Source organism: Phaethon lepturus, unplaced genomic scaffold, assembly GCF_000687285.1.
Source record: "Phaethon lepturus isolate BGI_N335 unplaced genomic scaffold, ASM68728v1 scaffold10097, whole genome shotgun sequence".
In the NCBI taxonomy this organism is placed as follows: Eukaryota; Metazoa; Chordata; class Aves; order Phaethontiformes; family Phaethontidae; genus Phaethon; species Phaethon lepturus.
Genome location: NW_010554121.1, coordinates 7,914 through 28,951, shown reverse-complemented (window position 1 = coordinate 28,951; position 21,038 = coordinate 7,914). Strand labels below are relative to the sequence as shown.

The 21,038-nt window shown below is 40.7% G+C and overlaps 2 protein-coding genes across 2 annotated transcripts in view; one reads left to right on the top strand and one right to left on the bottom strand.

The window, feature by feature from the left end:
• LOC104624382 (dynein heavy chain 5, axonemal-like) overlaps nt 1-8,374 on the top strand; it is a 98,004-nt gene extending 89,630 nt beyond the window's left edge. The window contains exons 31-33 of the mRNA XM_010291735.1: nt 1,474-1,682; nt 6,571-6,792; nt 8,146-8,374. Of these exons, the coding sequence (XP_010290037.1) occupies nt 1,474-1,682; nt 6,571-6,792; nt 8,146-8,364 (650 nt within the window). The 3' untranslated portion in view covers nt 8,365-8,374. The remainder of the gene's footprint in view (nt 1-1,473; nt 1,683-6,570; nt 6,793-8,145) is intronic.
• A 3,975-nt stretch (nt 8,375-12,349) lies between these two features.
• MURC (muscle-related coiled-coil protein) overlaps nt 12,350-21,038 on the bottom strand; it is a 14,205-nt gene continuing 5,516 nt past the window's right edge. Inside the window, exon 2 of the mRNA XM_010291734.1 lies at nt 12,350-13,006. Within this exon, the coding sequence (XP_010290036.1) occupies nt 12,350-13,006 (657 nt within the window). The remainder of the gene's footprint in view (nt 13,007-21,038) is intronic.

Here is a 21,038-nt window from a genome sequence, read left to right as displayed (position 1 = left end):
CAGGAATGCATCCCAACACCCACAGATGTCATTTAGTGCTGAAATTCAAGCACTGTATGCCTATTGCCAGAGATGACACCCACTCACTAGAAATATTTATGCAGCTATATGGGCAAGGCCAGAACTCTGAACATAACTCATCCTCAAGAACACTCTGGCTTAGCATTCTCAGCAGCTGCTCTGAGTCATAACGGGCAGACATCCTAAGAGATTTCACCATGCTTCAGGGCAGGGACTGGTTGTATCTCCCTCTTTGAAAAGCTCCAGCCTGCCCACAAGAATAGAGAAGAAAATGTGGCGCTCTCACAACCCTTGTTTCAGGATAAAGTTGGCTGCATCGGCCTGAAAAGAAGAACTAGAGATGAAAGGGTCCGTTCTTTCTTAGTTCAAATGGTAACGATCCCCGAGGCTCAAACGGGACGGTCTTCACTTCTTTTCTGCCCTCACTACAGTTGCTCCGAAGTTGAAACCACATGCGTTGCATGACTTTTTTTCACTTTTTCTGCCTCCAGAGGGTGAATAAAGTGTATGGTGTAATACTACATTTTTCTAGGCAAAGGGGAGATGACATAGAGTGGCTTCTTTCTTAAATGTTGGTTCTCTTCATTATATGTTAAAGAAGATTTATACCCAAAGAGAAGGTTTATTAATTGCATTATAAAAGACTGCTAGCTATCCCAAAACATGATTCTGAACCTGACTATGAAGCCATTACAGAGAATGCTGGATAGGCAGTATTTTTTAATATTTGCAGTTTCGTAAAAGTTGACGGTTTTCTCGTAGCATTTGTTGGACAAAAAGAGGTGAATATACATGTGAGCAGGTCATTATCTGCTAGGTAGTGCATGTCACTGAAAAATCACTGTCTTAGTCAATGCCAGTATTTTAACGGAGACAACAGTACTATGGATGGAATATGTGAGTATGCACTACCAACGCAAAAAAAAAAAAAAAGAAAAACTTGCCTCTAGCTTTATTCTATGTACTGCTTTCCCATTGAGAATCTTGATAATGGAAATGTACAAAGTTATCATTAATAAGAGTGAATTTCATTAATATAATCACTGTCAGTACATGCTTAGGATATAGATGAGTTACACAGTATATCTTTATCATTGCTCATGTATGTAGGAATGATTAAAATATATTAAAAAGTTTTATATTATTAAATACATTCCAAACAGCATGAATATAATGAATATAAATATTGTGAGGTAGCAGGAGTTGTTTAAAAAACCCCTTTATTTCTGATCAAAATAACAGAAATATCACTTACCTTGTCACCTTTAGCTTTGAATCAAGTCTTATGAGTTTGAGCAAATTAACTGCAAACTGGTAAGACTTTAGTGCAACAGATGTGCAATTAAGGCACAACAAAACAGGGTTCATTAGACTCAGAATGTCATTTGGAAGGTTTAATTGCCTTTGCAAGCTAAGGGAAAGTTCATTCTGAATGTTTTACTTATCTTCCAGGAACCATAATTATGTCAGAAGAATTACAAGACGCTTTAGATAATATGTATGATGCTAGAATTCCAAAACTGTGGTTTAGGATTTCCTGGGAGTCGGCTACTTTAGGATTTTGGTTTACTGAGCTTCTTGAAAGAAACCAGCAGTTCAGCACTTGGCTGCAGGATGGCCGACCAAACCAGTTCTGGATGGCAGGATTCTTTAATCCACAGGTAAGCTTGACAGATTGATCTTTCTAACCCCTATGTAACAGTTAAATTAGACCTTGAGAGAACTTCAGGCTGACTCAATTGTGACTATACAAAATGTAATCTAAATTCAATTTTTAGCATAAATGTATGATAAATTAACTTCAACATCTATTGAAGACATTTTTGCCAGATGAAAATAATGTTACTGAAATAATGGAATGCATATTCTGGTTGCTTTAATTATAGTGTGGAAATTGGGTAGGTACACCTTTTCACATGTCAACGTTATCCTTCTTTTTTCCCCTCCTCTGTTAGAGTAATGTTTTTCATTCATTGTATGAAAATCCCTTTGAGGACTAAAGAGATAAATTTCAAAGCTTTGACATAGGAAGAAAAGATCTGGACTTCGCTCTCAATTCTTGCAGATCAGTTCCTTGAAATGGAAGGTTTGTTATGTATACCACCCCAGAACTGTGCCAGACTTGGTCTGCAGAGACATATAAAAAATACAGCCTCTTGCCTGCATGATCTAAAATAAAAACCTGGCACAAAATAAAACACAAAAAAGGGAACAGCTGAGAACAGAGTTAAAAGAAGTAAAGTATACATACCTAGATGATGTGTAGTTTCTTTGTACAGCTATGCACATTCATTAAAGCTGTTTATGATTCACAGATGTTTGTGGGAAGTGCGAGTTGTGGAAGTGAGTCATTGTGAGAGTATTCAGCCGACAGGTTTCTGTGAAGCCTTAGCAAAAAGCTATTTTAAAGATCTATTTTAATCTCAGTACTTGTTAGCAATGCAAAAGCTAGCTGAAACAGCTGCCTAGAATAGAGAAAGCAACAGTGGCAAATATTCTCTAGGACTACTGCTGGGAAATATCCATCTATCATCTATCCTGTCTCTGCCAGCTGTCTGCTGATACTACTTTATGGCATGGAAGTGTGCTCACAGAATCCCTGAGCAAAGGGTTCCCAAGCAAAAGTATGAGGGAGAGGAGTAGGTGTTTTAATAAAATGATTATGCTTCCATAGTTGGTTTGTTAGCAACACATTGATAGTGGCACTCTCAAATATTCCTAAGTAACTTGCAATGATCAGGCTGGATGCAATCCTAATAGGCTTTTGGTTTTGTTGGTGTTTGCTTTTGCACTACAGATGAGCCAAGAGCTGCTACAGGTTTTGTACTGGCCATTTTAGCTGGCTTTTTTGTGCTTTGGGGTTGTGTCAGTTCTGAAATTTTGCCAGATCAAATTGGGCATCCTACATTTTTTTGTATCCATACATCTGGACTTCCCAAAAAAGATTCCAAATAATTAGAGTAAAATATCCCCAAACAATCTGTGATTTAATAGACCATAGTAAGTGAGAAAGTGTCTAGAACTACAAACATTAAACACTTCATAACACGTAGTTCTGAAAGTCCCTAAATACATAGCGTGCAGAGAAAAAATGAGTGTTTTTTAAGAATGAGATGTGCTTACCTGATTTAAAAATTTATTTGTGCTGACAATCACAAGCGTAAGAATCAGATGGTTGCTGTTATAGTCTCCATTTTCTGTAACCCTGGCTGTGGGAGTGGCTCTTTCTACAAAAAATTCACTGGAGCAAAGACTCCTTTTCTATTTAATTAATTATTATTTTGTTAATAGTCATATTGGTGTGTTTAAAATCAGTATTTCATATGCTAAGAAAATTGATTTTTACCTTCTCAAGCAAGTTGAGGTGATGAAGTGTTAGTGCTGCAGTTCTAATGGCTTGTTTGTAATACCTGAGGAATTGTCAGGAAAAATCCTTTCATTTGTAAGATGAAATGCAGCTCCTAAATAATTTGTAATTTGCCTACTTGCATAGATGTCACTGTTTGCTTTATAATCAATGGATAAATGTCATGGATAACACAAGACAATAAAGTAGATTTATAGCACTGGGAAGATGAGGCATTCTGGCAATAAAAAATAATATAGGACCTAACTCTGCCTTCTCTTGGACCATTTATACACTAGGATAAATTCAGTAATTTCACAGACATTAATCTTTATTTATAGTGATACAAATGAGAGAATACTCAGGCTTCTACGCAAAAGAAACCCCATTCCTTCTGTGTGTCTGCACTGGGCCAAGATAACTGGGGTGAACAAAACAAGAAGTGCCTGAATTTTCTTCACTCCTGGAAGCTAATCTGATGTTACTTGATTTTTTCCTCAAAAAGCTTGACACTACGCATATCTAATTTCTACTTCTCAATTTCCATATTGTGGCTGATACTGTTTCATTTTTTCCTTGTTTGCATCTCTGTATCCAGTTTCTGTCACTTGTCCTATATATGGATTTTAAGCCCTGTGAAGCAGAACTGTCTTTCTGGCTGCATAGTACTCAGCATAATGAACCCTCAGCCTATTTCTAAGACCCTTAGATGCCAAAGCAATGTGAATACTAATAAGAATATGAAGTACAATGCCTCTATTCCTCAGTGCCTACTTAATTCTAGTAAACCTGCCATAATTTCCTTGCTGTAGAAAGTGCAAAGTAAGTGACAAACAGGGACCCCCCTAAGTAGGGTAAAGGAGAGAATATGATGGTGAAAGCAATAGACTTAACTGATTTCCATATTTCTTGTCATAGCTTCCATGGATGCCTGCTTCTCCCTCACTAGAAGACTCAGAGTTACTTTGTGTGGGTTGATAGAAGGCAGAGGGACAAAGCTTTAGCAAGCCTTCAGTGAGCAGGACAGGGAGAAGTTCAGGAAAAGGCAGGTGAAGAAAGAAGAAATAATTTTCCCTGTTTCTGAAATCTCAACATGCCCTCCCCGCAAAAAAAAACCCCGAAGTAAAGATTACTAGAAATCACAGCAAATGTCACGGCCAGTGGTCCATTACGTCTCTGATAGAGGGTGTTGGGGAAAGCCAAGCGCTCAGCCATACAGTGGCACCTCAAGCCACTTGATTCTTTCTTGCTGTTTATTGTGCCATTCACCAGCTCTGGGGTACCCAGCTGGGCCTCCAGCTCACAGCTGTAGTCTTTAAACGCTGTCTAGGATTCACTGAAATGAGCAGATAAGTGCTATAAGGCCCTCTGCAGACAGTGTATAGGTCCTGCCATCTCTGTAAGAACAGTCTGCAATCTACATCTTATCCCCGAAGACAACTCACAGAGCTCTGAGCTTACTTTTGTTCCAGTGTTTCCCTAGTGCCTTTGAACTGATTCCCTTAATACATTCATTGCTCTGTCCTGTCCTCTTCAGGCTCTTCTTTCTTTAATATTTCAGTTTATCTGGGATCCAGTGGCCCTCTGGGGCCTTCTGGCAGTGAATACTTCATGTACTTTAAACTATTGGTTCTAGCATGTTTCTATAAATTAAAATTCCACAAATTAAGTACAACGATTCTCCTTTCCTTTAATGGCATTTCTGACAGAAGAACTTGGCCTTTAATCCTATCTCCCTCAGCTCTATGCTAGAGTTCTCAACTACTTCAAACGCAATTACAATTACCTGTGCTATCAAAAAACCTCTTTAAAACACTTGTCCTGGGGTGTCTGGAATGATATTAATGAGAAGTAACCAATGTCACTTAACTGAAACATCTGAGTTCATGAATGTCATCTCATGTTCTCATAACTGAAAGGGTATTGCATAGCTACAAAGTGCTTAGCACGTGCAACAAGCACGCCAGTCCCAGCAGCCAGGGTTTGGCCCTGGCATTCAGTAGACCAACGTGCTAATGTTTCCTCATTGGACTTCTTTCCATTCATTTGGCCCTAACAGTAACTCAACAGATCATTCTGCACTGTGAATATTGAAGAAAAATAAAAAGCTTGTTCAATTCCCTCATTGCTCCTGATTTCTTCCTAGCTGTGCTGTTGACTTTCTCATACCCACCTTTGTGTGTTCCCCATGTGGCTCTCTATTCCCCCATCTCTGTCTCCAGATACCTTCTTTCTCTGCTCTGAAATCTGTCCTGAAACTTCTTCCTTCCTAGTTGTCCTTCTCCATAAGGCCCCCTTGCTCTTGCATCTTCAATTTTCGTGTTTTATTCATTCATCTCCCGGCTATGCAAATGGGTTTCCATAAGGTAAAATAAGGTGTACATCTACAGCATGTCCACTGGAAGTGCGAAGCAGTCTTCCCTCCTGCCTCCTAGGACTAAGGCGCTTCCCCTGTACTGCGGTGGGCGTGCGCATGGACAGTTACATGAGAGAAGCTAACCACCATCTTCAGCCTGGCTTGTTTTGTCATAGCTCATAACCGTGTCATGGGGTTGTAGCTCTTCAGAACAGAAAGTTTGTTTCATTCTAACTGCTGCAGAAGTGCTGGGAGTTTATCTTGCTGGTGTCTACAGTAGTATGTTATTGTAGTATATTAAGGCTTTTCACTGAGCAAAGTTACAGAGGCATTTCACTATTTAATTGCATGATTCCAGTTGGTACTTCCTTTGTGTTCTGTAAAATGCTTTGTGATTTGTTGACTGAAAAGCGTTTTTACAATGTTGGTATAAGAAAAGGTGAGTAATATAGCACACAAAATACCAGTGATATATGTGGCTTAGCAATTACCTGTATTTGGAGCCTCACAAAACACATTAATCTGGCAGTCTTGTAAAACTCTCTCCATCTGGCTGGTTGTAAAGTAGGCATGTGAGGTGAGGTGAGTCACACATGCAGCTTCTGATATGTTAAATAAGCCAACTTGGTGGTTCCTTAGCACCAACACATGCAGACCATAAGAATGCATGGTACTGGGAAAGTGTAGGAAAGCATTGGATTTACACTACTGGATTTATTTTTATATGTACATGAGATTCTGTGGGGTGAGGTTCTATACTGCTGATGTCACTTATATAGGAAAAAAGTTGGAAATGGGTGAATTCACTTTTTTTTTAAACCCTCTATGTCATATTCAATCTCCTTAGGGATTCCTAACTGCTATGAGGCAAGAGACGACTCGCATGAATTTAGCAAAAGGGTGGGCACTCGACAGTGTTGTTTTACACAATGAAGTGACCAAGATGATGAAAGAAGATGTTGTTGGTCCTCCTCCTGCTGACATTGGTGGGGTTTATATATATGGCCTTTTCCTCGAAGGGGCAGGTTGGGACCGCAGAAACAGTAAGCTGGTCGAGTCAGCACCAAAGGTAAGGATCAAGTGAGCATGACTGACTGTGGCATAATACGGTGTGCTCAGAGAACACTGGGAAGTATTTTGAATGCCTGCAGCAGTGGTTTCACAACAGGTTTTAAGAGGCTAAAACACTAGCAGGGCTGGGAAGAGGACAGAGTGTTTACTCACCAGAACCAAACAAAAAGACTTCTATCAGAAAATGAATTTAGGATGCACTGCACTAGAGCAGACCAGATGCTGGGCTTCTTGGCTTCAGGGGCCCTAAAGGCACAGCTGTGTTTGAATAAAATAGTGCAACCCATAGTCAGCCTTCTTTTGACTGACCAAGTGGGACACTATCGCAACTTCCAAAGCCCAGGAACTGGATTTGATGACAGCTTCTCTGGAGGTCAGTGTTTGGTTCACTAGAAATCCCCGGCATTGATTTTTGAATAGAAGAAAGAGTATTAGTTCTGGGCTTATGCGCAGTTATCCATGCATGGAGTTACATTTTGCTGATGTGACTAAGCAGATTTAAAATCGAGCTATGGAGTAGTGACTAGATGCTCTGGTCACTGTCCAGGGAAAGCTACCGTTGTCTGCATTGTTAAACTTCTTCCAAACCAGTGGTAACTGTCCTGGAATTGGAGCTGAGGTAATTCCAATCAGGTAAAACACTTCTGTGTCTGCCTGAGAGCAAACTTTGCCAAACCAAACCTTGCCAGCTGTAGCTTCTGTTGCCTGGTTTGTGAAAAGACACCTTCAAACACGGAGTTTACTCAAGTGCTCTGCAGTGTTCAACAAGCCTCCATGCTGCTCTTGGGTTTGGGTCTTTTTTTTTCCCACCTGCCAATGAATACTTTATATTGCTGGAAGACCTGAGGTGGTCTAGTCTGGAAAAACACCCAAGAGGCACCTTGGATATTTGAAGCTCCACTGCCAGCAGTGCAGAGGTAACAAGGAGGCTTGCTAAATGCAGCTTGGCCTTTGTAGCTCCAGTCCTGCCGTTCAGGGAACAGAAGGTGGGGAAAGAATGGGGAACACGAGCCAAAGGGGCAAAGGATAGGAAAAAAGTCAACGGTCTCTCTCCCTCCTAGAGCCACGCTGTCGTTTTTCCATCTACTTCCGTGATGTGCAGTTTTCCAGGTTTCTGCTGCTTTCTTTTCCTTCCAGGCTTCCTGACGTCTGTTTTCCCCGAGTGGCCACTGGCTTAAAGTTAGGGTCAGCGTAGTAGCGAGCATAGGACTTGTGTTCTCGCATGTACCTCTGCTGAGGTGCTGGTGCTTTTGCCAAAGGCCATCACTGAATCTAGCTCTCGTGTTGGGAGTTCAGACACCCTATCCTGCTTCTCTAATGCTGAGCCCCGTGTCTCTCTCAACGTTTTCAGGTGCTGTTCACCAGTCTTCCTGTAGTCCACGTGTATGCTGTTAGCACGGCAGCGCTACATGACCCAAAGAAGCAACAAGGAAGTGTGTACTCCTGCCCCGTCTACAAAAAGCCCCGGAGAACAGATCTGACGTACATTTTCTCTCTGTATCTGAAAACAGTGCAGAATCCTGATCATTGGACTTTACGGGGGGTCGCACTGCTCTGCAGTTCAAAATAAGGACAGATAGCTGTTAAAAAAGAAGCACCTAGAAAGATTAAACTGCAGACAGTAGGACTTTCATTGTTGCTGTGAAAAAGTGGTAGCTACGTTCTCACAGGGATACGGGAATTAGTGTGTAATGTATAGAGATTGTGTTAACTGCACATAGATCAGTTGACTCTGTTCACAGCAAAAATACTAAATGCATTTATCCTGGGAATATCAGAGGGAAAACAGTTGTGGGTGTAAAATTTGGCAGCTGTTATAAAGCAAGTGAGAATATAATGAACTAGCTTCCTCATAATGGACTCACTAGGAAAAAAGTGCTTATGATAGTGACAACTGCTCTAACATTTATGGTGGTTCTTTTGTAGATGTTATCTTTTCTTCTTAATACAAGGCTTTTTCATAATATAATATAATTATTTTAAAATTCAACTTTGTAATTAAAAACTTTTCATCCATAGCATTATTAAAGCTGTAATGACAAGTGAATTAAATGTACGGTAGAACTTTATGTTTATCTGCATATATTCCAATGCACAGTTCCTTTGATTTTTCATTTGTAAGCTTACTAGGTGGTTTTACAAATGGATGCTACCATTTCCTTGAATAGTCTCTTGTTTATGCAACTATCATAGAAGTTGTACAAACAGGCAAGTTTATCTTTGCACAAGTAGTGGCCTTTGCACATATTAACTCTTTTCTAAACCTATATCCCATTGTAAGGAAGATGTGTACATGCTCCATTATCAGCGAGCAAGAAGTTTTGGAACTTTTCTCGGAGTAAATACATCTGAACACCAGTTTGGCTCTATTTGTATTCACTCCATTGGCATTACTGCTTGAATCCTGCAAACTCAAACCTCTTAACTGTTTTTTATTCTGCATTTTGCATCAGTTTAGGTAAAAAAAAAAATAGAAAACACAAAAGCCATTTCTGGGAGTAGATTCACCTGAAATGGTTAAAGTCATTTTTGTGTGTTACCACCATTGCTGTCTACCCTGTAATTGAAGGGCGATTGCTACTGCTCTTTATTTAATAGACAGACAACTATTGGCAGAAAACGTTTGGCTTTTTTCGCTAGCACAAATTCAAGGCAAAAGAAATTGCTGTTGGATGTTATGAAAGAAGGACTTGCAGTGAAGTCTTTGTTAATCACTTTTTTCTCCCTGTAAACACTTTCAATTTTTGCATAAACACTTCAATTTCTTTTCAGCTGATGTCTAAGGAAGTAGTTCATCCTTTCCCATAGCCATTTTTACTCTGCAGTTAGCAATTGCAGGGCTGTTTCTGTGAGGAAGTTTGATATTCACACTCCCACCCACAATGAAGCAGAAAGTGCCAGATTTGTTCTTGGAAAACAGAGCAGGCAGGGGCAGGGTCCCTTTCTCTCACTGAGCCGGGAGCAGCACTTGTTTCTCACACAGTGCCGGAAAGATTATCTTACCAAGTGAAACCACCTGTTCAAAAAATATACACCAGGCCTCCACGCAGTACAGCTGTACATCAACTGATTTCATTGAGAATTTTGTTTCTGAGAAGGGTGAAGGACTGGGCTTCAAGATCATTGCTCTTGGAAATTATGAAAAAGATAAGGGGGACTTCAGGCAGGAAAAGGCTGTGCTATTGTATAGAAATTGAGGTTGTAACCCACAGTGTTCTCCCCATCCTCTGCCTGTATGAGGGGATACGGAGTAAATTAACTTTGATCTCTTGGTACCTGTAAAATTCAAGCCAGTAACATTGATAGTAACTTAAAATGAAGAGCATACATTGAAATACTTTGCACACCTGAAGAACTCACTACTTCCTGTGAAAACAAATCATTCCCTTCTAACAATTGAAGTTAGAAGTAAACATTAAAAATACATATTTGATAGAGGTTATATGTGGTTCTGCATGATAAGCTCCATGGAAACTGCATCACTTCCTTTCTTTGTCAAGCAAAATGAGAAAATTAAATGCTATATAAAAAAAATCTACAGGCAATTATGTTCTAGCACTTCGTGTTCTGCTGTATAAAAATGCAAAGAAATAGCTTCTTTGAATGTTGACATTTTCATTTCAATAACTAAACCCTGTTTGTCAGTTTAGGAAAACATCAAATCTTGCAGAACAGAATGCAGGCCATATTACAGAAGAACCAGACAAATCACACAGTGCTTCACTGAAGATAGCTACAGATTTCTACAGAACTGGAAGAAGATCATACAGTCGCCTGGTCCCAGAAAAGGCTTCCTATAACTAGTAAAAAACCAACCAACCAAACCCTCCAATCTATCCTCTAAGCAAAACCTTTTTTTTTTCTTTTTGCATGTAATTACAGTACAGCAGAGACATACGATTTACTGTTGAAAGAAATGTGTTCCTCTCCCTGTCTCCCTCTCTTGCCCTATCCTGCCCCCATTCAGTGGAGTTGCTGCTTCCAATCTGACAACATTAATTTGATTTGAAATGTCACTGACATAGTATAACATTGACCTTTCCCAACCAGTGTTCCCTAGTTAATATTCACTTCAAATGTGATGTACACCAGACTAAATGAAAGAACTGTCAGGCAGAATATTTGAAATCAAACTAATTATATTTAAATTATAGATTAACAATTAGCTGGGAGTCCTCAAACAATGTATATAGACAACCAAGTTATGCTCTGCTGTTAAAATGAATCTGAGATATTAAATACAATCATCCATCTTTCGGCAATATTGCACAAGTTTCACACAGATAGTAGCGGCTAACATTGCTTTAGGTAATTAAGTGCTTTGAAGGCAACTCTGTTTAAGATGAGGAGAGCAATACAGTCCTGCACCCCATGTCAGAACAGCGGCCATGTTTACAAACATCTCTGATGTCAGGGCACTGGCTCCTGTAACAGCATTCCATACTCCAAAGGGTGTCTGTCTCATAATCCCTGAGGCTGTGGCTGGTCAATAGCGATGATGATAGGAAACAAAGAACTGGGTTATGGATTGGCCCTGTACTTCAGCGGCTTTGTAGAGTAGTTTTTAATTGCAATGAAGCTCAAAAAAACACAGAGAATGGAAAACAAAACAATTCCCTTGTCTGGACAGTTATGTTCATGAGCCCTATGATCCTCCGGATAGAGCAACAATTCTTCAAAAGATCTCAAGGAAACTTCAGTTACGATATTCTAAATTTTTTCTCTATTTATCCAGAACCCATGCATTAATCTTATTCCTCTTTTACTGCATCATACCCTTGCCTTTCTCACAATTGCCTTTTCATAACATGAATACGATACCTCATTCTCTTTTCCTCCTGCTATTCCATATTTAACGTGTCTTCTGCTTTTTTATTCTCACTCCACTCCATAAGTACAGAAAATTAATTGCTTACATACATCAAACTTTCCCCTTCCAGAACTCTGGAAATAATCTTTAGTCATTTCAGGAGCTTCTCTTTTCCACTGAGAAGAAAAACAATTTACTGAAAACCCTATCATTCCTGCCACATTTTGTCACACCCTGGATAAAGCAGGAATTTCCTTGTTCCACTGTTTCAGTGAGGGCTCTTAAACAAAAAGATTTGTATTGCTGAATGGACATTTTTCATAGCTCTTCCTCTTGTTAATACAAGTAACAGCTTTGTTACTGTTTTGTCATTAGAGGAGTTGGTAGAAGATAATGGAAAATGTTTTTAGTCTGTTGTACGTAAAACTAGAGTGATTAGGCTGTAAAGTGACTGCTAAATCAATCTTGAAAATACAGCAGATTTCCATCTCCCTTTGACATGCAAGTTCCATTTGGGTTAATGATAGCTACCGGCAAGACAGAGGAGGAGCCCTTAATTCCATTTGCATGGCTTGGCTGTTGTCAGGAAGACAACACTACAGACACCCGTGTAAATGAGAGAACACCACCAACACATGTTTTGTGATATAACACAAATTCACACATTTGTCTAAAGCTGAGTGAATACATACTGCGTTATCTCTTGTTCAGTAAGGATAGTATGGTGGGTTTGCTAACCGATTCCTTATGCCGATTGCTTTAAGTCTAGCAAAGGGACATCATCACCTCCTCCTCCTTCTTTTCCTTCCTGCTTAAGAACGACTTCTGGGATCATCACTCCTTTTTCAGTTGACTGGGAGGCACCTTTAGTTGCACTATTCTTGTCTTTCTTTACCTTAGTGATCACTTCTGTGTAAGAGATTTCTTCAGTGAAGGGCTCTGCTGCTGCGAGCTCAGAGGCGATGTGCACACCAGCTTCCTGGATCCCCTCCTGACCTTCAGCTCCTGTTCGTTCTTTATTTTTTTTATGGATCTTGAATGCCTCCTTCGTTGGGGCAGCTTGTGAAATGGTTTTCTTGATCCTTATCCCAGATTGTTTCAGTCTCTCTCCTGACTGCCTGATCCTCTCTCTTCTCTCAGGGGTCACTATTCTAGTTCGAAGTCTGTTTACCTTCTTGCCAAAATTTTGTCTTGTCTTTTGGATATTTTCCCTTGAAAATGCCTTTTTGATATCATCTATTCGCCTCATGCCTGATTTCTTGAACTGGGTTGCTTTGCTTTCTTCGATATAATATTCTTCATCAGAAGACAGGTCATCGGGTGAGAAGAAATCATCCTCTAGAGTTTCACCTGCGGTCCTCTCTTTGATAACAGAGAGAGATGAAGGACACTCGGTTTCTTCCTGTGAATGAAAGCACAGAGTCATCTTCCAGTAAATGTGTTTTACAAGGATAACTCAAGCGTTTTGTTTCTTGGCTTGTAGTTAATTAATGCTAACTGAAACACAATATTGTAACAAAGTAATGTAGGCTTGTACCATCGTATGTGATCTATACAGACTACAAATGGCAGGAGAAACCTTTGCCAAGGTCTGTAAAGACATCATACCTGATTAAAGGTTTCTTGTCAGTGTGGTTCTACCTGGAACTAATGAATGCCATGGTCCTATGTTTATTGGCCCCTAATGGTTTTCAGACCAGATTTGTCCAGTTCATGGTTTTTTTTGAATCTGATCTGCTCCTCAGAGATTGGACCTAGATCCAATTGGTTATTCCTCACCAAAAAAAGACATCTTGTAGACAAAATAGGCTCTTGTGCTTCTATCAGCTGTACACTCTTCCAAATGAGTGCCTCAATGATACCGGTAGCTTCAGCCTTTTGCTGTCACCAAGACAATTGCATTTTTTTGACAAATTGGAACTTAGCAAACATTTCTATTGCTGCCCAAAAGGGTTTGAGCCCCAACATATTAACTTATATGTGCTGGCTCCACAAGGGGTCAAAGTCACCAAAGGAATGAGATGTTATTCGCTAAACCCAATTCCACACAATTCACCCAGCACCTGCGCACCATTGCCAAGATGAACTTGACTTGTTCCATTTGGAAAAATACGGATGACCCAGAGCAAGTGCCTCTGTCTGCTGTGGTGAGTTTGGTGACCTGTATGAGCATACGGTTTTAGATATTTATATTATACATATGATAATACGTATTAGCTGCATGCTTGGAAGTGGTGACTATCCTAGATATCTTAGCACTAGGAATGTATGTAGCCCCTCCAAAGAAAGACTAGTAGAGGCTTAAAGCTCGAAGATACACAGAAATACACAGCTGTCCACAGTAAACAAATAATTTACCAAGAATCACTTAGTGGTCAAAGATGTGCAAAAAAAGGCAAAAGGCTTGTGGTAATGGAAGGATTTTTCTGAACAGAGAGAATCTCCTAAGAGAGCTGATCGCCCCTGATCTGAAGACTGCTGTCTGCATGGACATGACAAATTCGTGGCTCAGTGTCAGTGAGTCACTTCCTTCTACAAGTACTAAAGTATGCGGCGTAACTTGTAGGAGGTGTGTGAGATGGACAATGCCAGCCCCTTCCTCCCTGCTAGCTATTTATGTGCACGTGCATGTGCTCTTCTCCCAAGAGGAGCAGCCCTTTAGGGTGCAGACAGGTACAACAGCTATATAAAAATTCTATAAGATGTTTCCCATTAGTAGTAACTACTTCAGCTGATTTCTGAGGCTTGACAGTTTCTGGGCTCTATCCTTAGTATTATTACCTTAATGCAGACAATAGGAGAGATATTAGAGGTCATCAACCCATGAAGAATGTGTCAGTCTTACTGAATATTTTTCTGTGAACTGATTTCCAGCCAAAAAGACATCTGTCATTTTTCACAGTGATTCATTAGTGGCAAGCCGTGTTAAATGTTATTTTACGGAGTACTAGCAATGTGTAAAATAAAATACTTTAAGCTATTTGGCAGCTAAAGCCCACTTAAGGGTCTGTCACCATGCCTTGGCTTCATTAAAATCCCTCTAATAAAATAGTTGTTAATGCTTAGAAAAAATAGGGACGAGTTATGTTGCATTGATTACAGCAGAATGTTATTCAACTCATCTGTCAAAATCAGAAGGAACAAAACTACAATGCTTTGCTAATAATCATCTTCATTAACATGTGCAAATTAACATTAATTATATAAAGACCTCTATATATAAACATAATCCCTTCTTTTCTGAAAATGAACTAAAACACAGCTGGATAGTAATTCCTCAAAGTTTGTAAATTATAGCCGACTCCTTCAGCTGAAATGGTAACAAAAATGTTTCCAGAATGACTGTTCTGAAATTTCAGTACATACAGAAAAGAACACAATATAATGAATAGGGTGTGCTGTTCATATGAAGATTACTTTTTAAGAGAGAAGGCAGAGAGATTATTTTCTCTGCAATACTCGGGCTGTCTTCCTTTGGAAGAACAAACTTTCTGTACTTTTCGTCAATTGTTGCCAGCTTTTTATTGTATTTAGCTTTATAATCTACTAGCTAAAGAAGAGAGCACTTTAACTTTCATACACATTAGAATTAAGACCTATGAACAATAATGTGTGAGATGAAGGCCTTGTAGACAAGACACAGAAACCAGAGCTGCAGGCCCTGAGAAACATTCTTCATTCTGCTACAGACTCTGAGAACAATCTTTGCCAAATCTCAGATTTTCTCTTTTTCCTTGTTTTCTGCACACATCTTGCAGAATCACATGTAGAAAGGCTAAGAATTAGTGTGAGTTTCTATCTCCTCTCCAGATTTCTGGATAGGAGATGTTATCGAAGCAGAAAGTATTAGTTTAACAGAAACTGGCTACCACGTTAGGGAGGTTTTATAATAAAAATGCAATGATTTAGGCTTAGTAAGAGAGCTTGCTCATCTGCTTCCTTTCTCTCTCCTGCCCCTCACCATTCCTTCTTTCAGTAAATATCAGGGGGGTAGACAGAAGTAGGAGCTCATCCTTCCTAAAGCAGGAACAATAAGTTTTAGCACCATGTGGGAGATTGATGGGGACAAAGCATATAGCTACCAGCTCGTTTATAAAAATCACTAAAAACAAAGACTAAACACCCACTGATTTCAGTTGCACAGGACAAAGCCCTAAACTGGGTGACAGCTTTCTTCTTGCCTTGAAAGCAGATGGGACTGGAAACAGCAGGACTGGGCAGCCCGGACTTCTGAGGGGGTGAGAAAGAGTTGAGCAATTGGTGGAGCTACTTGAAAGCTTCTAGTTAAAATTCTACTTAAGGGTTTTGCTAGGAAGGACTCTTACCTGCCACTACCACCTCACAGGAGGTAAGGGAGGATCTTTAAGCTAAAGTTGTAAGTGCTCAAATAAAATCATGACAGGGGATTATCTCACAGTGCAAGACGATACCAAACGGGTAGAATCACAGAATCACAGAATAGTTCGGGTTGGAAGGGACCTTTAAAGTTATTTTTAACCTGATTTCTTGAGGAAAGAGGAGTGCAGTCTTATGGTCTGTCAATTGGTTAATACAAAGGATGTGTACTCTGCCCTGCTTACTGGCAAAAACTGGACATGCACATGCCGGAACCAGAAACCAAGAAACAAATCTGTGGAAGATGATCATTCTGGTTCCCTTTCATCAGTCCTTCTAGATGGAGCATCGGGAGAGGGTGCACTCTGCAAAGGGTGCTCACACTGGTCATGGAATGCTCGTTGGCCATAATGTCCTGAAAAGTTAGTCTGCTACTCAACACATTGAAAATAGACCTGGACCTTTTAAAGTAAAACAAATTTTTTCCTTCTCCTCCAAGAAGGTGGTCAGGAAACCAGTCACGAAAGTGGCTGACTTGGAAGTCGTCGTCTTTTTGTACAAAAAGTGTAGCATATATGCTCACATTACACAGCTCCCACCTTCTCACCCTTACATGGTTTCTCCACTAACATGTAAACATTTGGGCATTTTCCACCAATCTGAGAACAGAGCTGAGCTCAGACAGGAGCCGGCTGTGTTGTGAGTCATTCTGTCTGTCCTCCCAGCTGACATCTGTCCTGAGAAAACACGCCGTGGCTCAGGTACCTTGCTTGTAGAACCGGACCCAACGTTTTTGGCAGGTCACAGGGGTGCTGAGAAGAGGGGGTGCATGTATATGAATGGGTATAGGAGGGGAGAGGGGAGAAAGGAGTCAGATTAGATGTTGCGTTGTTGAAACTGGAAATATTTTGGAAAAATGCACGTGTGTGGAAGTAAATGAGGTCTGGGAGGAGAAAGGCCTCAGGTTCTGTGGTAGCAGAGGAGGGACTGAAAGCGTTGGTCGCAATGATAAGGGGAAAGCCTGGAGACCATTGCAGTTCAGCTGGGCAGGGAAAGAAATACAGAGGCTACAAAACTGTAAGGTTAGTTAGATCTACTGCTTAAGAAACAACGTTAACAAACAAAACGTAAAGGTTTAACATCCTAACAGAACAGTCACACAATTCAGGAGTGGCTGGTGAGGCCTCCTGGCACTAAGCTTGCTAAGAAAGCGTTTTAGACCTGAACTTTCATTTTCCCCATTTTTTTAGTATTTAAGTTCTAAAGTAGCCAAAGAAGCTTGAGTTTTCAAGGGCCTGACCAAATACAAAGGAAACAGATGAGTAAACCTCAACTTTGAGGAAGGCGGCCAGCACGGCATTGATTTGAATGGATGGCTCTGGGGACAGTGAATATTGAAACCCAGACGTCTCTAACTGTCTCCCAAGAAAATCTGACTCTTCCGTTGTCATTTCTCCCCCTGCTCCCATTTCAATTTAATTCACGATCAGAAAATGTTCAAAAAGGCACACAGGCCTTTCGCTCCACAAACTTTTCATCGGTTACCAGAATTCTGGCTGTGCTGCACCCATGCCTGAGGGTGCTGACCAGTTTGCAGGCACGCTGCCGGCATCTCCTGGTCTCAGGGGAGGGATCGCAGCAGCAGCATTTTTCTCCATAGGATATAACAAGGTGCGGATGAAGGAAGGCTGGTGCACCTGCTCCTCAAACTACGCAACCCGGTGCAGACTCCTTTTCACCTCACAGAAACCTTAAAACAGTAAGTAAATAATCTTAAATGCGGCAATGCCCCTAATCAACATTATGAGACTCGCGAGTTGGCAATGCTCAGATAACGGAAAACCGCAGGGGAGGGAGGCTGCCGACTGGATAACCGTGCCTGACCCGCCGGGCTCTTCTCAGCCTCTCCCCTCTGGGCAGGGGAAGAAGGGAAATGGCAGAGCAAATCGTTTTGATGTCTCAGGTATTTTGCTGCAGTTCTGTCCTGGGAAAGGTCAGGTCGGCTCTAACAGCACCTTTCTCCGTTGTTGCTGAGCAAATAAGCCAAGGGGGCTGCTGGCAGAGGAATGTCACACCCGCAGCCGGGTCAGTGAGGGTGTGCAAAGGGTAGCAGGTTATTTAAAAAAATTCCCTCACAAGCTCATTAGCTGAATCTCCACTCCTTCTCTTTGCAAGCACAGATGGGATCAATAATTAATAGCAGCAACAGTATTATTTTTATTAAGAAAAGGCGTGATGCTAATTTAGAGTTCACTGGATTCGCTAGATGAAGCAGTGACATAGTGTCACTGTACAACAATACTTAGGCTTTAAGTACATTAACACTTTTAATGATTATTTCAGTAATAATTTTATTATAATGTCATTTAAAAATAAAAAATAATGGGCTATAAGGGCATTTTAATGGGTGTGGTCAGTCCAAGATCTTTACTCTCCTTTATCTTCCATGATTTTTGCATGTTTTGTAAAAAAAAAACATGTATTTTGGGTTTGTGTTTCAAAGCCTGCACTGGGCTTCTAGAGTCGGCAAGGAGAAAAAAAGATAATATATTGTCTTATGTGTAGATATATGCTAGAAACGCTATAAAACAGTTTTGCATTCTCTTTTCAAATAGCTTCGAATGTAATTCTAACAAGCTTTCCTAAAGGCAACTGTTATCAGCTCTCAACTAGTATCTAATTTCAATTAAAACTTTAGCAGAACAAAACTTTTTAAAATACAAAAAACAATAGCAGAGAAAAACAGAATGACAAAATAAATAATGAAATCATATATATATTAAAAATCATATAATTTGTGTGCATATATATATATAAAATCAAGACTCAACATGCTCCTAAAGAAACTGATGACAGCAAAAGATGGGAGGAGAGACAGATGAAACTGCGTAACTTGGAGTCATTGTGTTGCACAGGGAAGAGGTCGCGGCAAATGATCCTTCAGCCCTGGGATGTGTGACAGGGAAGGTGCAGGTGATGATTAACATAGGCACAGATGGGACTGGTCATCACCTGACAATTCTGAAGCGGAGCACGAAGTGGCAAAATGGTCAAAGGCCACCCAGTGCCTGGTTTGGTGCTGCTGCCGTGTCTATGACAACTGGTGATGCAAATGACTGGCAGCATATGGGCAGGAGAGTGCATCGCCACGACGTTTAAACAAATCCTGGAAATTTGCATATTAAATGAATGATTTGTTATTCAAACCGGCAGCCGAGGTAAATCACTAAAACATCTCCTTGAAATTGCTCTCTAAATCAATGTGAAACCGCTGATGAATAACCAATTACAAATCATTCAGTCCTTTTACTCATATTCTAACAGTTAAGAGTGAAGCTTCATAAATCTCAAGCGATCCTCTCAGTTTTCCTGCAAATATGCCATTTCAAAATCTCTGCCATCGGGCCAAAAAGTTGCTCAGATGAGAGAGAAATAAGATTATTTTAAAGGGGCACCTAAGGGATTTTATCAAGTAAAGTAGATCGAGAATAAACACTTCAGCACGCAAGACTTTACGGCCAAATGCTGTTTGCTTGTATTTTTAAATAATAAAAAAGCAGCCTGGCCAGAACAGTCAGCCCCCCTCATTTCTCTTTTGTGAATCCTAATACACATCCCTCTTCTTTAAATTCTGACAGCAACTCATTAATTTAACCAGGAGTGTACAATGACTATAAAGAAACAGCTCATTCGCTCATTATCTGACTGCAGCGAGCTACAGACGAGGAGCAAGCGGCTCCCAGTTATACCACATCACTCAGAGAAGCCCTTGGCTCCAAGCCACCGCGTGCTGCACAGAAAGGACTACTGCAGCTCCAGGGGAAAATGAAAGCTTCATACTTACTTCGCTTTGCTACTGTTCTACGGAGCTAGCCTAGGGAATAGCTCTGCAGGTCAGTCTGCGGGTTTGCAAACGAGTGATGCTTCTCACTTCCAATTTACCTGCAGGTACCAACCCTTTGTCACTGGAGGAGAAAGAGCGATCACAAGATGTGATAAGGCTAAAAAATATGCTTGGAAATATTTTGATTCATGCATTCCTCACAAGGTGACTGCTCTTGCAAGGTAGCTAGAGCAGGGAAATGCTCTCAAGTACAAGTGAAACCCAGCTGGTCACCAGGAGTTGCTGAACTCCTCTACCCAAGCAACCATGTCTCCATATGAACTCACTTCTGGACACCCTTTCAACTCAGTGGAGTTGAATAACAGGTACTTATAAAGTAGAAACTATCCAGAAGTAGGTGTCTACCAGAGGCCAGGTGAATCAGGCTCCATACATTTCTCTCTGCCCGCTTGAAGGGAGTCTACAGGCCAAATGTACAAACATCTGCATTACTGATGTCTAATGCCTGGCAAGATGAATCCTGTCCCAAATTCTGAGCTTGCTGGCAATGACTTCACATATTCCTCTCGTCTGTGCCTGTGCTGTTCTGATCAGCTTTATGCCCGCGCTAAAGGAATAATTGCAAGATTCAGTTGCCTTCAGCCGTGCTGCGAATATGAAGCCCAACTGCATGTCCCCAGAGCCAAGTCCATTCCCGAATCTGGGCCTCAGGCATGAAGCGTATGGCTGCAGACATGTGTATAGCCACAGCTCCCATCAATAAGTCACTCCAGGCAGCCTCTAGGGCCGTGGGGGAGAGGCACGACGCAGGAGGCTCATGATGTAGCTACACTCTGGTACCGGCTTGCTAGACAATGACAGCAAAGCCCTGAACAACTGCATCCAGTGCAAATGTAAATTATCAACTTAATAGGTGGAGTAAAATCGACGGTAGACCTGAGACGATGACTGCCTGTCCTTTGTGAGGATCACCGCAAAGCAACAGGGCTGGGGACTCCAGTCACACCAGATCAAACGGTGTGGCGTCAAGTTTATCATCTACTGGTGTAGCGTCAAGTTTATAATCTGCTATGAACACAGCCCTGTGAAATATGCAACCTATTTCACTTTGGGAACACAGGAATGGCCCAACAGCTGCTTTTAAAAAATCTTCTATTATTTCCCTTTCGAACACGTCCCTAGAAACACCATTTTTCTTTAGCTGGTTGAGAGTGCTTGATTTTTTCCTAAAAATCACGGGTAATTTATGATCATC